The following is a 15,632-nucleotide window of genomic DNA, read 5'->3' on the forward strand; positions in this document are numbered from 1 at the left end:
TGAAATAAAAGAATCGATATCACAATACAAAAATTATTTTGAGAATTCTATTTACTTAGAAAGGAGCAAGTATAATTGAAATGCATTACCCTTTACTTATGCTCTAATAGTTTTACTTATCTTGACATTTCCCAGTAAATTATTCTGAACGTGATCATAATTATTTTGAAAGTAATGATTTTTAATTTTAGAAAAACAAGTCTAATCTGTTTAAAGCCATTAAAAAGAGGGGTCTTACTTAGGATTACTTCAGTTACCAAAGAGAGAAAGAACGTGGTTTCAAATTGTTTTAGACAGTAAAGTCTGCCTGGTCACTCGCCAGAGGAAGGCATCAATATCAGGTCTCGCCCGTGTGAACAGGGGAATGAGGAAGGGTAATCCAGCCACACATGAAGGAGGTGGCGGAGATGGAGGGAATGGACAGTCTAGCTGTCCCTGCCAGCAAGGCACAGTACGATAAAAGAGAGAACGAGCTAAATGCATTTTCAAGCAGAATCCACCATGCATTAACTGTCCCTTTCCCATTCTCAAATAAATAAATGAACAAACAAATTCTAGCACCTTCTAGTGTAATGTGATATTGAGGGGCAAGGGCTCTGAAGCCAGACTACCTAATCAAAATTCCGACTCGACCGCATGGCTGCTTCATACAACTTAACTAGTTGGAAACTCAGAGTCCTGACATAAAACTGGGGCAATAATGAGATCCAACTTATTGGGCTATTTCAATGATTAAAAGAGCAAATACATAAGGTTACAGATGTTATCACTGTCACTGTTATCATCATCATCATTCTCTGCTTTAATTATGGCAGTATTTTTTAGTCACCCGGCTAAAGCCTCAGACTAAGAATCTTCAGTCCTCCTCCCACGTGAGGGCTGAGCTGCAGTCAGGAACAGCATTACTGCAGTGCCCCGCTTGCTCTTCAGAAGGTTCCATGAACCTTGCTCCATCCCTATTAGTAGTGGCTTATTCTTTAAGCCACTGAAGTGCAGGACCCAGCAGGTGCCTTCACTACCTGCTCCCAGTCCATGCTAGATTCTGTGTTTGCCATGTAGCTTTGAACATTTCTCATGAGCACATGCCAAGTCTGTTGTGCACCAGTATCCCATGCCTGCCAGTGTGCTAGGAGGGTGAGGAGCCTAATCATGCTGAGTGCAGACCGGATCCCAGCTTGCTACAAAGTAGCTGTGTGGTCTCAGGACACCTAACTCTTTTAAGTGTCCCAGGGCATTAGAAACTGATTGCCCAGAGACATTGTTTTGTTTGCTTGCTTGCTTTGCTTTTGTTTTTGTTTTTTGAGATGGAATCTTGCTCTGTCACCCAGGCTGGAGTGCAGTGGCATGATCTCAGCTCACTGCAACCTCCGCCTCCTGTGTTCAAGCGATTCTCCTGCCTCAGCCTCCCGAGTACCTGGGACTACAGGCACCCATCACCATGCCAGGCTAATTTTTGTATTTTTAGTAAAGACAGGCTTTCACCATATTGGCCAGGCAGGCCTTGAACTCCTGACCTTGTGATCTGCCCACCTTGGCCTCACAAAATGCCAGGATTACAGCTGTGAGCCACCACCCCTGGCCTGCCCAGATACATTGTGAGGAGTAATGAGATCACACAAATAGAACATTTAGCATGGTGTCAAATCAAGGTGGCAATAAAAGTAAATTATTTTTCTATCCTTGGTTTTCCTTCATGGTCATGTCTCTGCAGGCTTCTAAATTGGGGTCATCAAAAAAATTGATAGATTTGGATTCTGTAGCATTCATCCAAGTTACAGTAAAAACTTTAGATGGAAAACTGGACTCAGTCAAATATAGATGCATGATGTATCCCACTCAGGGCTGTACATGCTGGCACCAAATCATTAGTACATATTACCTGGATACAATTGTTCACACAGCTTAAAAAAGAAGAAGAAGAATAAAAGAAAGAGCCTAAGTTTTCAACCATTCCTGTATCTTCCCTGCAAGGAAAACCGTAGAGGCCTTGCCCAGATGCTTTGCTGATACCGTGTATTTCCGATCTTCTTCATAAGTAACTATTAGAATACGTCAGGTCAGCTTGGCTGGCCTTATTTCAGAGTGCCCACTCTGGCTCCTGGTAACAAATGCTATTTTCCTAGGAGCTCCTGAATCAGCTGCTCAAATAATCAGTCCTAGAATCATACCAGTTATTGATGTCAGGCTTAGCAGTGTGTAGTTTTCAAACTCCTTCTTGGAAACTCGTCTGTTTACCCGTCTTGTATTTTGTGCACATCTCTCATCTTGTTTTGTGAAGATCCTGTGCATACTGTGTCTTTCTTTACACGCCGCTACTTCTACTGTCTGAACCCTGTGGAAATTCAGACATCTTTTCTCAACCAGAGGAAGAAACGTAGCGGTCCTTCTTAGAACTAGTGGTACATGATGCAGCAGATTGTCATTGGTTTTTACTCTGAAAATGGTGCTCACTCCTTCCTTTGGTCACCCTTTCAGTTTTCACCCCAGTCTTTGCAGATGAACTGAGCCAGCAATTAAGGTACAGAGGAGCAAGGCGCTCCAAAGACACAAAGCTGCCTGGTCTTCAGACAGTGCCACGGTTCTCAAGGGTTTATTCTTAGTTGCTGTGAGACACACTCATACGTGTAAGCCAGTGCAGGCCCAACCTGGGCAGCAAGACTAAAAAGGACAATGTTGGATGACATGAGGCTCAGGTTTCATTCTCTGTGTCTAGAATGTGGCGGTGTCAAATAGATCACGCCAGGGACTGCCTCATGGAGGCCACTTTGGTAGCTGACTGCTTTCATCTACTCAAACAAATAGCATTAATTACGTATCTATATTTAAAACAAAGAGTGTAATGGAAAGAAAGGTCAAACACTTTCACCAAATACTAAATTACATTTTACATCCCTAAAAGAATATATTTTGGTCTACCGAAAAATTGAAAAAGAGTCAGCCGCATGTAATGGCAAAACTTTGATGGAAAATCTGAATTTTGCATAAAGATAGTTAAATAGCATGTTATGGTATTTATATATTTGACATATTTCTGTATGTGTTGAGAGAAAAGTCAATATTTTTTGTATAACATTTACTTCAAGTAGAGAAACTTGAAAATAATAAATTAAAGAAAAAAGGTGTAACCCTTGTTATAGGCTTACTCCATGGCCATAACAGCTAATCTAAATGCATCATACTTTAATTGCCTAGGAATATGGTAAATCAGGCTGGGTCATATTTACTTATATAGCATTTGAGCTCTGTTATAGAAGGAGAAACATTTCTACAATTTTCAAATCTAAATTTGGTCTAAAAACATAGTTTGAGTTCGTTCTACTCTATAAAATAGAAAATCATATGGTTAGCACTCCTGAACTAGCAAAATTTATATCCATTTTAATCTAATTAAGCTAATGCTATAATGGGCCCAAAACCTCAAATATTAATTAAATATTTTAACTTTAGAAAAAATAATGCTTGGAATACTATAAGATACTAGACAAATTCATAAAGATGAAAAGTAGATTATCAGGGACTAGAGCAGGGGCATGGGGAGTCTTTGCTTAATGGCTACAGAGTTGTGGGTGATGAAAAATTTTTGGAAAAAGATACTGGTGAGACTTGCACAACATCGTAAATGTAATAAATGCTACTGAATTGCACACTTAAAAAAGGTTAAAAGACCTGGTGGCTCATGCCTGTAATACCAACACTTTGGAAGACCAAGGAGGGCAGCAGATCACTTGAACTCAGAACTTTGAGACTAGCATGGGCAACATCGTGAGACCCTGTCTCTCTAAACATAAACAAAGTTAGCCAGACATGGTTGTGCATGCCTCCAGCTACTCAGGAGGCTGAGAGGACAGGATTGCTTAAGCTTGGGCAGTTGAGGATACAGTGAGCTGTGATCACGCCACTGCACTCCGCTGGGGTGACAGAGTAAAACCCTGTCTCAGCAAAACATGTTGTCTGCTCTCAGCACTGTAATACTGTATTTTCTTTTAGAATTTGTAGCCTCTTTCATACGACCATAAAAAGGAGAGATAAATATTAGAAAGCAAACACAAATGTAAAATATTTTTGTTAGTATCATTACATATAAAATTCAACTTATTTCACTCAAATACTATTAGATCAAGTAAGGGAATTAAATAAGTTAGCCCTGTTGGATACAGTGAATTCCAAATTTCTCTTCAAAGAATCAGTGTGCCAGTATGTTCAGCTTCTGTGTTCTTTGTTCTCCATTTTAAAGTTTGACTTCCTCATTCTCTTCATCTCCTTGCCCCTAGTTTCAGTAAACAACTTTCCTGCCAGCCCTAATCAGTCATTCACATCTGTTCCCCTGATCACCTGCTCTTTCCTTAGTCACCCCTGGTCACCTGCTCCGACCTGAATCACCTTTAGTTACCTGTTCCATAACCGTCTTTCCCACCAAAACTGCTCACCCAGCCACTCCTGCTGATATCCCTGCTCTCTTTAAAATAGCCAGTAGGAATTAGCTTAGACAGTGCAGTCGAACCTTAGCCAATAGGGGAATGATATAGTGGTAGGGGCTACCTGTGTTAGGGGATAAGAACCTCTTCCCCTCTCTTGCTCCAGTGTGCTCTTGCCATTGCTCCATCTGCAAGATGCACTCTTCTATAGAAGTAAAAATTGCCTTGCTGAGAAAATTTACATTTCAGTGCTATTTCTTTTACAGCACCAAAAAATTTGCTTCTAACAGTGCATTACAAAATAAGTATACAAAGGTTATATATTTTTATGTATATATTATCAATAACCTTTAGAAAGCATATTGGTATTAAATAATTTTACACAAATAACAGCAAAATATAGAATTCCTTTGAGTATATGTAAAAATTTTATGCAGGATCAATGTGAAAAAATACTATGAAGCTTTTCCAAGAAACTTAAAGACAAGAAAATTGAAGAGATATCGTGTTCCTAATGAAAATATTCAGTAATGAAGATGGCAATTGTCTGACAAATTATTCTCTAATTTTACCACAGGGCTAAGTGCATTTTGAATTTGACCTAATTATCTTAAAGTTTGTCTCAAAAATGAAAGGGTTAAAAATAATTGAGAGAATATTGAGAAAGTATAATGAGAAAGGGATTGAATTCTCATACATTACAACACAAAATTATAATCATGAAGTATAATATGTAATAACAGAAGAAAAATGTGCATAGTATATTAATAATTTTTTAAAGAGCAGTTTTTAAAAGTTCTTATCTTTTAGTGGAACAAAATCTTGTGCCTCTATATGCCTGTGGAAAAGGCAGTCCTCTCTGTTAGTGTCTCAGTATATCAGTTTCTAGTATTCATTTGGTTTATATTCCATTTTATAAAATGAGGTCATAGTGCAACTGTGCTTTATAAGCTACTTCCTTATTCACTTGTGTCTTAAACATTTTCCTGTTTTAATCTATTTTTTCTATTAGATGACTAATAATTTTATAATTTTCCATTGTGTGGAAATACTATAGTTTACTTGAACAATTCATTGTTCTTGAAACATTTAGATTGTTTCTAACTGTGAATAACACTGGGCTTAGCATTCTTTCCTACAATTCTTTGTGCACATTTGCCTAAAGCCTTGGACTAACTGCCCAGAAGTGAAACTGCTAGGTTAGCTGCTATATGCGTTTTTATGGCTTTTAGGTACATTACCGAACTGCTCCATAGAAAGGTTGGAATGGTTTATAACATGGTGTCTATGAGAGCACGTGTTTTCTCTTTTCTCAAACCTGTTTCCAACTGACAGTATTTAATTTTCAACAACTTTGTGTTAATGTAATATTTAAAATTATAGAGTAGTGTTTTGTTAAATTACCAATGAAGTTTGTGAAAGGAGAATATCTTGGGCCCCCAAAATCACTAAGGAAAACTCAAGCTGGAAACTGCTTAGGGCAAACCTGCCTGCCATTCTCTTCCACATTACTCCTCTGCTCACTGAGATAGGTGCATATCTGATTTGCCTTCTTTGGAGAGACTCATCAGAAACTCAAAAGAATGTAACTGTGGATCATCTATCTGTGACCTAGAAGCTTCCTCCCTGCTTCCAATCTGCCTGCTTTTGCTTGAAGTTGTCCCACCTTTCCAGACCAAACCAATGTACTTCTTACACATATTGATGGATGTCTCATGTCTCCCTAAAATGCATAAAACCAAGCTGTGCCCAACCACCTCAGGCACATGTCGTTAGGATTTCCCGAGGCTGTGTCATGGGTGCGTCCTCAACTTGGGCAAAATAAACTTCCTAAATTAACTGAGGCCTGTCTCAGATTTTCTGGGTTTCACTAGTTGAACATTCTAGAATCTTAAATGTTCGTTTTTATATATTAATTTGTGCATTGTCTGCTTATGTGCCTTGCCCATTTTTTAATTGGAAGATTAAATCCTTTATTAGATTGTGACAGCTATTTGTATATTAAGGCTATTAATATTTAGAGCCTGTGTCAAAAATACTTTTTAGAATTTTGTTTGCTTTTGCCTTTTGTTTGAGGTTTCTGATTTAAAAAGAAGCAGAAATGTTCTCTTTTTTCCTGATAGCACAGTAGTAAATGATATCTAATAGTAGAAAATTTCCTCACTTTGCAAAATATCATAAAATAGTGGGTTTTGTGCCTGAGAAAAGTATACATGTAGCATATAAGCATTTAAGATAACTTTTACCACCTTGACTCTAAAATATTTTTCCTTATTCTTCAGCAATTTCTCTATATCTGAAGGCTCTCTTGTTTATTATACTTAAAGCCAGTAAACAGTACAATAGAAATCCAATTTTCCAAATAGAAAGGTTCTATTGGTTGATATATAATGTCAGTAGACTCCTCATGTTAGAACCTTTTCAAAACCTTAAATCTTTAGTTCAAAGTCCTCACTTATGGCTTGACAATAGCTTTCAGGCCCATCAACACAAGAATAAATACGTATCTTCTCTTTCAACCTACAAAATCATATTCTCTTTATACTGTTAGCATACTTTTTCAAAGGAAAAGAACTTTGTTTCAAAAAAAAATCTTTTTGCTTTAATTCCACTGTGACAGTAAGAACAAAAAGACTTCCAACTTCATGGCATATCTTAATTCTCTGAGAATGAAGAAGAATAGAGGAACTGAAGAGAAAATGGGCAGTATAAGAAATCCCTGTTGGATGAAGTTAGGAAGCTTTTAAACAGTGCATGTCCTGGCTTCGTTTCACAGCCACTGCAGAAGTTTTAGAGCCATGACCTGGCCATTTAGGAGGACTTAGAGCCCCATTTTAGATGCCATTACAACAGTTGAGTTCTTGGTCATTGTCGATCCAATGTTTATCACGACCGTGTTAATTCAGTCAGGGTTTCCTAATAGTTAATATTATTATCCATTGTGAGGGAGATTATTAATGCGTGCCCAAATGATCAATTAGGAATCGCTGATATATAATGCATGCCCAAAACCTAATAAAACACATAAACCTAATAACAATTTAATGTTAGTGTTACTCATGTATCTCATGTATGTGTGTGTGTGTGTGTGTGTGTGTGTGTGTGTGTGTCTAAATTTACTCCTTGATATCAGTATATTCTACAGGGCAAGATTCTTCTCTCACATTGGCAGTATATCAGCATGCCCAGGCTGCTTTGTTGCAACCTTTGGCGGGCACACAGTGAAAGAACAACACTGGGATCAGCCAGCATCCAGTGACCACTATGGTCTCCAGAATCTCTTCTGCAATTACCGCATTCAGGCAGTTGTCTCTTTGTTATATCCATAGGTTCTCCTACGTATGACTTCAAAAGAACAGCTTTCTTGAAAAAAACAAAACAAAACCTACAAAATGGAGTGAGGACTCATGTGTTCAATCATGCAATTCTTTTAATATATATAGAAATGCAAGCAACACACCCATGTGGTTTTCTTTCTGTGCCTAATCCTTCCTCACTACGCAGTTTTTAAAACATTTAGCTAGATGTAGCTTTTTAAGGAGTGGGATTGGAGGGAGGGATGAATAAAGAGAAAAGAAAGAAACGCAGGATCTCAAACATCTGATTCTGTCTACTTGGTAAGGCAAGGTTATCCCAGGGACTCTTGAGCTTGGGAAGAATCACCACAGCCTCACCTCCTTTTGTACACGCCTCACCTCCATACTTCTTCCCCACACTTCCAAACTATCTCAAGAAAGACACACTCCCAATGACATATCCAGTCAGGGTATCTTTCTACTAGCTCAGGCCTTGAATGAGACCTGAGCAGCCCTTGAAGTGAAAGAACTCCTTCCCAGGAAGCCAGTCCCTCGTGTGCTGCTTCCTCTCCTGGAAATGCTTCATGTAAATGACATCTTCTCAGCCCTGGGGTTTGTTCCTGCAGCTGGGAGCCTTCCCTTAACCCTAGACTAGGCAAGGGACTTGTTTGTTGGCTTAAACACCCTGTCCTTCTTATGTGTAATTGTCACATTTGTCATACTTGTTTAATATCTTCTTCCATACTATTTGATAAACCCCGAGAGGTTGGTCCCATACCTGTCTCATTCATTTCCATCTTTCCAATTCCTAAAACAGTGATGGGCATTTAATGCATGTACTCTCAAGAAACATTTGGTGAGGGAAGCCTAAGAAAGTTAAGACAGATGAAGTGCTTGGTCTGATTCCTGGCACACGGAGGTGCTCACTACATGTCAGCTACAAGTGTCTGAATCATCGCACCGATCCGCACAGTCGTGAAGCCGAAGCCTGTTGAGTGTCATTGGTAGACCTTTCGAAAAAATGTCAACTGCCCCCAATCCTCAGAACGTTTCTGCCCTCCCAGTTTGATTCTGATAACTGAGCTTGTCAGTAAGACTCACTAACCCCTGACATTCTAAAAAGACAAAACAGCTTTTAGATTGGAGATAAGACCAGACAGGGAGTCGCTACTGCTGACTGTGCAACGTGCTATGTGCCTTCTTCCTCCCAACCTTCTCGTGGTACCCCGAAGCCTTGCTCTTGAATATCTCATGACTCCAGCTTTTAGACTAAATGATAGCATTCTAATTTTAGTTGTTTTTCAGCAGATATGCTTTGTCCTGCAGCGTGTCTAACTGCTGCTGTAATGAGCCAACGGGCTGCTGAGTTCTATGGTTATATTTAGGTTGGTTCCCTGAGTGAAGGCTGAGCCATCTCTTTTCATTACATTTGTGTTTACTTTCAAACTAAACAAGAATGGAGTCTGGATTGGACCAGAAGTTGTGGGGGGGATCTGAAGTGTTTTCATGCCACAAACCCTAGTTCGCTGGTAGGTGGGGATGAATCTGACCACATTTTTTTTAAACTTCCTAGTGATTCCAGAGGAAATAGCTGTGAAACCACTAAATGATACCTCATATTCTAGGACTTTTAACAGAGGATTTGGTTTAGTTCAAACTAGCCAGGCATAAAGGAAGCACTTAGGATAAGTTTGAACTAAACCAAATTCTCAGTTAAAAGTCCTGGAAAATAAGGTATCATTTAGTGGTTTTGAAGCCATTTCCTCTGGAATCACTAGAAAATTTTTTAAAAATAAAGTGAGGTTTCATTCATCTCTTTCAGCAACAAACTAGGGGTTTTGTTATAAAAACCCTTCAGAGCATCTCACAACTTTTGTAGCAAATGGAAGTGGGGAGGGGGCTCTGAGTTCTTTGAGCAGGTGGTGAGATGATCAGACATGCTTGAGGGGGGTTACCCCAGCAGTACCTGGAAGACAGGTTGGGGAAGTGGAGAAAGACAGAAAGAAAAGAGATCCGCTCCAGAGCAGTCCAGTGCTCCAGTGAAGGGGTCCCAAGGACCAGAACCAGAGGAGAGGGGGTAAGGATGAAGACAGGGACTGGAGAGAGGAGGTGAGGATAGAGACCAAGATCAAAGGAGAGGAGGTGAGGATGGAGAGTGAGACCAGAGGAGATAAGGTGAGTATAGAGACCAGGACCAGAGGAGAGGAGGTGAGGATGGATACCAGGACCGGAGGAGAGAAGGTGAGGATGGAGAGTGAGACCAGAGGAGAGGAGGTGAGGATGGATACCAGGACCAGAGGAGAGGAGGTGAGGATAGATACCAGGACCAGGGGAGAGGAGGTGAGGATAGATACCAGGACCAGGGGAGAGGAGGTGAGGATAGATACCAGGACCAGGGGAGAGGAGGTGAGGATAGATACCAGGACCAGGGGAGAGGAGGTGAGGATAGAGACCAGGACCAGGGGAGAGGAGGTGAGGATGGATACCAGGACCAGAGGAGAGGAGGTGAGGATAGATACCAGGACCAGGGGAGAGGAGGTGAGGATAGATACCAGGACCAGGGGAGAGGAGGTGAGGATAGATACCAGGACCAGGGGAGAGGAGGTGAGGATGGAGACCAGGACCAGGGGAGAGGAGGTGAGGATAGATACCAGGACCAGGGGAGAGGAGGTGAGGATAGATACCAGGACCAGGGGAGAGGAGGTGAGGATAGATACCAGGACCAGGGGAGAGGAGGTGAGGATAGAGACCAGGACCAGGGGAGAGGAGGTGAGGATGGATACCAGGACCAGGGGAGAGGAGGTGAGGATGGAGACCAGGACCAGGGGAGAGGAGGGGAGGATGGAGAGGGAGACACCAATTCAAGAGATACTGCAAAAGGAAAACCAGATGATTTCGTAACATGAGTAATGCGAAGGAGGAGAAACAGAGTTTGACCTGGAATGCCTAGAAACAAGATTTATCTTTACTAAATATTAGGAACAAAGGGAAGAAAAGGAAGTTTGAGGGTAATCTGAGTCTTTGGAACAAACTGAATTTGAGGTTCCGGCAAGATCCATGCTGATGGAAACGCGAGCTGGAGTTCAAGAACAATGTCAGGACTGCCACCGAGATGTATGGACCAACGCAGCATTTCTTTTTATAGCCTGGGTCCTTTGGTCCCTCCACAGTGGCATATGCTTTAAGGTCATAGTCAATCCTTTTCACGAGAAGGTAGGACATGTTGCAAATAAGAGCCTTTGGCTTCTTCTTGAAGTCATCTGAGGCATCACATTCGATTAACGGCACTTTTGACCTTCCATAACAGATGTTTTATCTGGCTCTTCTACTTAAACCATGGTACTTTCAGTCATCTTAGAAAACACATAACAGGCTCCCATGATTGAAGAAACTGGGGCCAAGAAAGTGCCAGTGAGTTGGCCGGGCTCACACAGCCAGTTATCAGCATCCTGATTCCTGACTCCCTGCACTTCCCACTGGGGCAAATGGTGCTTTTCAGCCCCTACCTGGTGGCGTCTCTTGCTCTGTCTCTGCAGTCCAGCTTGTTACTTTGCACTCAGAACTGTTCTTTAAAACTCTCATATTCCTGTGGTCTCTTATCGCTTATGTGTTGATTCCTTCTAACTGAACTTTAAAAAATGTTGCTTTTCTTTCCTACCCTTTTCAGGGGTTAAGTATAATCACTTTATGTTTACTTATACCAAGAATATTCTCGGTGTTTGAAACCAGCCTGTAGTTTCGAACACCATGCCCAACCCTCCTTCTTAAATAAATGTTTGTTCCATGTTAATGATTTTAAGAATGGAATAAATTGTCGCATGAGAGATTGTTGCATAAAAATGTGTCTGCTGTCAACCTTCATGGGTTCCTTTAACTCCAGCGACACTAAGTGATCTTTTATCTTTCACACTGTTTATCCAACTCAGAGTCCCGGCCTCTTCATCGGGGAAGATGAGCTGCATTCTTAGGGCTGGTGAGAAATCAGTCCGTTAGGAGAATAAACAGCCATCACACCAGATTCAGTAGCAAACATTAGGGTTGCAATGTGTCATTCAAAGCTGTCCTAATACAGGCCCACTGGTCCCCCGTAGAGCACAGTTTAATTAAAAGCAACCACAAGACACCTTTGCCTTAAACTTGTAGATTTGATGCTTTCTATTAAACTGTTTTCTGCCTGTTCCTTCTTTTACCCTATAGATGCCTTGAACCTTCGAAACCGACAGGTCATCTGTGTCACTCTCAAGGTCCTCCAGCATCTAGTTGTGTCAGCTGAGATGGTGGGCGAGGCCTTGGTGCCCTATTACCGTCAAATCCTCCCCGTCCTGAACATCTTTAAGAATATGAATGGTGAGTGAGCCCACAAGTCTAAATGTCATTTAAGCCCTTAAAAAAAAGGCGGGGGGGGGAGTGGTTTCAAGTAGAGTTAATTAGCAACACGTTTAGGATTTATTATTGCGTGTAAACCACGATCCATTTGGAGACCTAAATAGCATATTCCCACCCCTTCTCCAGCTACTCTCGAGGGAAACAGTTCATTACTCCTTCCGTATAGCTTACTTAGCACAGAAGCGCCGAAGCAGTTCTATAAGCTTCCAATCATTAAATTGTGAAGTTTCTTTAATGGTCTTTCGAATACATTAGTAGGTTTTGAGTTTGTTCTTTTTCTTCATAGTGATTCTACCTTTAGATACTTCCTGCTACAATTTCAGTCCGTTTTTTTTCCATTGGTGTAAGATGTATTTTTAAGCACTATTGTTAAAACCTGGTAAGTGGTTTTGATGATTCATTTATTTTTCATAGTATTGTTCTGTAAGCTTTGGAAAACACAGATGAATTCAGATAGCTCTATTTTACCCTTACAAGGAAAACAGCAAGCTTTTGCTGACCCTAGGCAGGTAGTGGATGTACCTCTGTTCATTAAGAGTGTGATTTCCTCGAAATGATGAGTCTAGTTTTCTTTTTGCTGTTACCTTTGAAGTCCCATGCTTCTCATATGCATAGTAGAAGTTAACATTTCAAGTTCTTTCCTGACAGTGGGATCAATAAGTTATCGATTTAATGGAGCACTGCGTGAAACTTTTGTAACATGATCTGCTCATCACATATTCAAGAAAAAAAATCAAACAAAAATCAAACATCATATATTCAAGAAAAAAAAGCAAAAAGCTGAGTTTATGGCAGCTCCTGCCACAAACAGACTTTTGTTTGGAATCACAATTTTTTATATTATTATTCGATGGCTGTTATGCATGCTCCAGGCGCAGATATTCAGGAAATCATGGAATTCTCAAAAAGCCTTTAGTTGTCTTTCAATAGTAAAACCCACTTCTGTGTATAATATTATATGTATTTAGAAAAAGGACTTCAAACTGGAGTTATAGGAGTTTATGAATGCTTGTAATGGAGTGCTTGCAAAGGTATCCTATTGAAATTACCTGAATTGCTGTGGGTAATGTGGTGGACGTTCAAATCCATTTATGCAAGATGGTTAGTCTTTAAGCAGAGTAATAACTTTTGGAAAGTACTTATTTAAATGTTTTTCATTCATAGTTCATATTTTTACCATAGAGTAGCAGCAAATATCCATAAAGCTATAGAAAAGTCCAGATGTGGTCCATAAAAGCAACTCTAACTGCACACCTAATATTTAGGTTCTAGGAAATTGGAGGTAGAGATGAAGATGTTCTGATAGAGATGGTAGCATTATTAAGGAGATGGAAGCATCAGGGAACAGCCACCCACAAGTCTTAGTTAACATTTTTGAAATGTGCCATTCGCCAAGACTTCCCCAGTAATCCTCGTGCAAACCTATGATGCATGTACTATTACTATTTCCGTTTAACTCTTATAAGAGTGGCCCTCTCTTGGCTCTTATCCCACGGGAACCTTTGTTTCTGTACTTGACGGTCATGGAAGATGAGCCTGAGCACATTTCCCCTTCCTTGCCCGAGTACCTGGGAACAGGTGGCTACTGCAGCACTGCTGTAACGCTTTCGTTGGTCTCACAGTAAAAGCTAGAAATTACATCTAAACATCATTCTGTATCTCTGTATAAAAGCAGAAAATCAGTGCTGTTCCAAGGACAATTAGAATCTTTCTTTATCCTCAAGGAAATCTATAACGACGGATAAATACTGCTGCCACAAAGACAGACAAACCTCGCTGGGAGCTCTAGACACTAAACAAAACAACTGGTCTCGGCTGCTTCCTCATTGTAGGTTTTCTCTAAATCTTTAACCCACAGGTGTTCATATGCTTAGCTAAGAAAGTGGTTGACTTTACGAATGAATCCCTATTAAGATTTTATCAGTGCGGGGACTTTAAAGTTCATACTATAGTCCTTAATTGGTTCCAAACTCACTAATTCTTTTGGAGTCTTTCTAAATGCATGCATCAGGAATTCTACATTTAAATCATTTTTCTGCCTAACATTTTTCTGACATTTAAAGGGAAAAATATTAGCTTCATTTTCTACTTATCTTAGAAACCTGTCGCAACAATGCCAGCCTGCCGTTTGCTGTGTTTTCAGAGGGTCCTATTACAGAGTTGGAGCATTCTAGCTATAGAAACTTAAAACTGATCCTCAAAGTAGCCATGTTACCCTAGATCCAATTCTTTCAGAAAAAGCTTATCACAAGATTTTCAATTATGTTAGAATTTTCATTAGAAAAATGATTTAGCTTTAATAACATTTTAATAAATCCTGCTTTATGATATAGATCACAAAATTATATGTAAGCAGATATCCTTAGTAACGATATAATATTTACAATTAAAATTATATTAGAAGTTGTTCATATGTAATGTTAAAAAAAAACTCATTCTGAATTTCAATATATTTGAGAACAATTTCACATTTCTGTATTTCCTCTGTTTTCTATTTGTCTTTTATGTAAATCAATGTCTCGTAAAACTCAGATTCAAAATATTTATTTCATGTTCCACTACGAAATCCTTTTTAGAATGATACCAGATACAAGTGACAAAAAAAAGAATGAAAGAAAATATTCTTTCAAATAAAATGAGCCTGTCTGTCTGTCAGTATCCCGTGAAGTGCAAACATTTGATCAAGTCTACTGCCTGAGGTTTTTCTTTTACAATCTCTCCTGTTTTAATGTCACATGAACTTCCTCTGAAATAAGCAGTGGGGGCTGCATAGCCAGGGCCCTGGACATTGTGGCAATTGCCCACGTGAGGAGCCTATGCTTCCAGTCTTTTCGGGGACTAGTTGGAAGTCAAGTAGGGCAGGGAGGAACAGTCTGTGCTCACAGCACCAATTCAGGCCCCATCTACACCACCATCACAACGAAAACTTAGAACCAGCCCCCCTAGATCCTTCTTGTTCTAGAAGAGAGAGCAGCTGTATACTCTTGTGTATTAGTAATGCTTTTCACAGAGTTTAATTCAGCTATAGTTAAAACAAGAACAGGTAAATCCGAGATGCGAATGGTAGTGTAGAATAAACAGGAACGTTTTGGGGCCAGAAGAGATGTGACCTCGGCTAATCCCTTAAAGCCTCTAATCGTAAATTCTTCTATCTATACAAAATATGTATAATAACAACTTTCACTAGGATGGGCATCATTAGAGACCGTGTCTTCTGGGCACCTTCACACGGAGCCTGTCCATGACTGGGTATTAATGAGATGCCCATTATAATTATACAAAGTTATATACCTACACAATATCATACACACAGAGTAGTATATATTATAGAAGAATATCGTACTATATGAATTGTTATGTAACAACATAGCCAGGCAACTGAAAGTGTTGTGTGTGACCTGTCACACTCGCTTGTTGGGTGACCTGTCACTTGGCCCTCCGTGAGCCTGTGGAGGCCACGTGGCCTATTGGTCTCACCGGCTGCGTCAGTGCCTTTGCTTCAAATGGTTCATTTTGTCTCTAATTGCCAAATGCA

General features: G+C 40.0%; 1 protein-coding gene across 4 annotated transcripts in view; it reads left to right on the plus strand.

Moving 5' to 3' along the window:
- The window catches only part of PACRG (parkin coregulated), a 592,113-nt gene that overhangs the window by 356,512 nt on the left and 219,969 nt on the right, over positions 1-15,632 (plus strand). For all 4 annotated transcript variants that reach the window (XM_054254971.2, XM_054254972.2, XM_054254973.2 and 1 more), the window contains exon 4: positions 11,909-12,058. In XM_054254971.2, coding sequence (XP_054110946.1) covers positions 11,909-12,058 — 150 coding nt within the window. The remainder of the gene's footprint in view (positions 1-11,908; positions 12,059-15,632) is intronic.

This window comes from Callithrix jacchus, chromosome 4 (genome assembly GCF_049354715.1).
Source record: "Callithrix jacchus isolate 240 chromosome 4, calJac240_pri, whole genome shotgun sequence".
Taxonomy (NCBI): domain Eukaryota; kingdom Metazoa; phylum Chordata; class Mammalia; order Primates; family Cebidae; genus Callithrix; species Callithrix jacchus.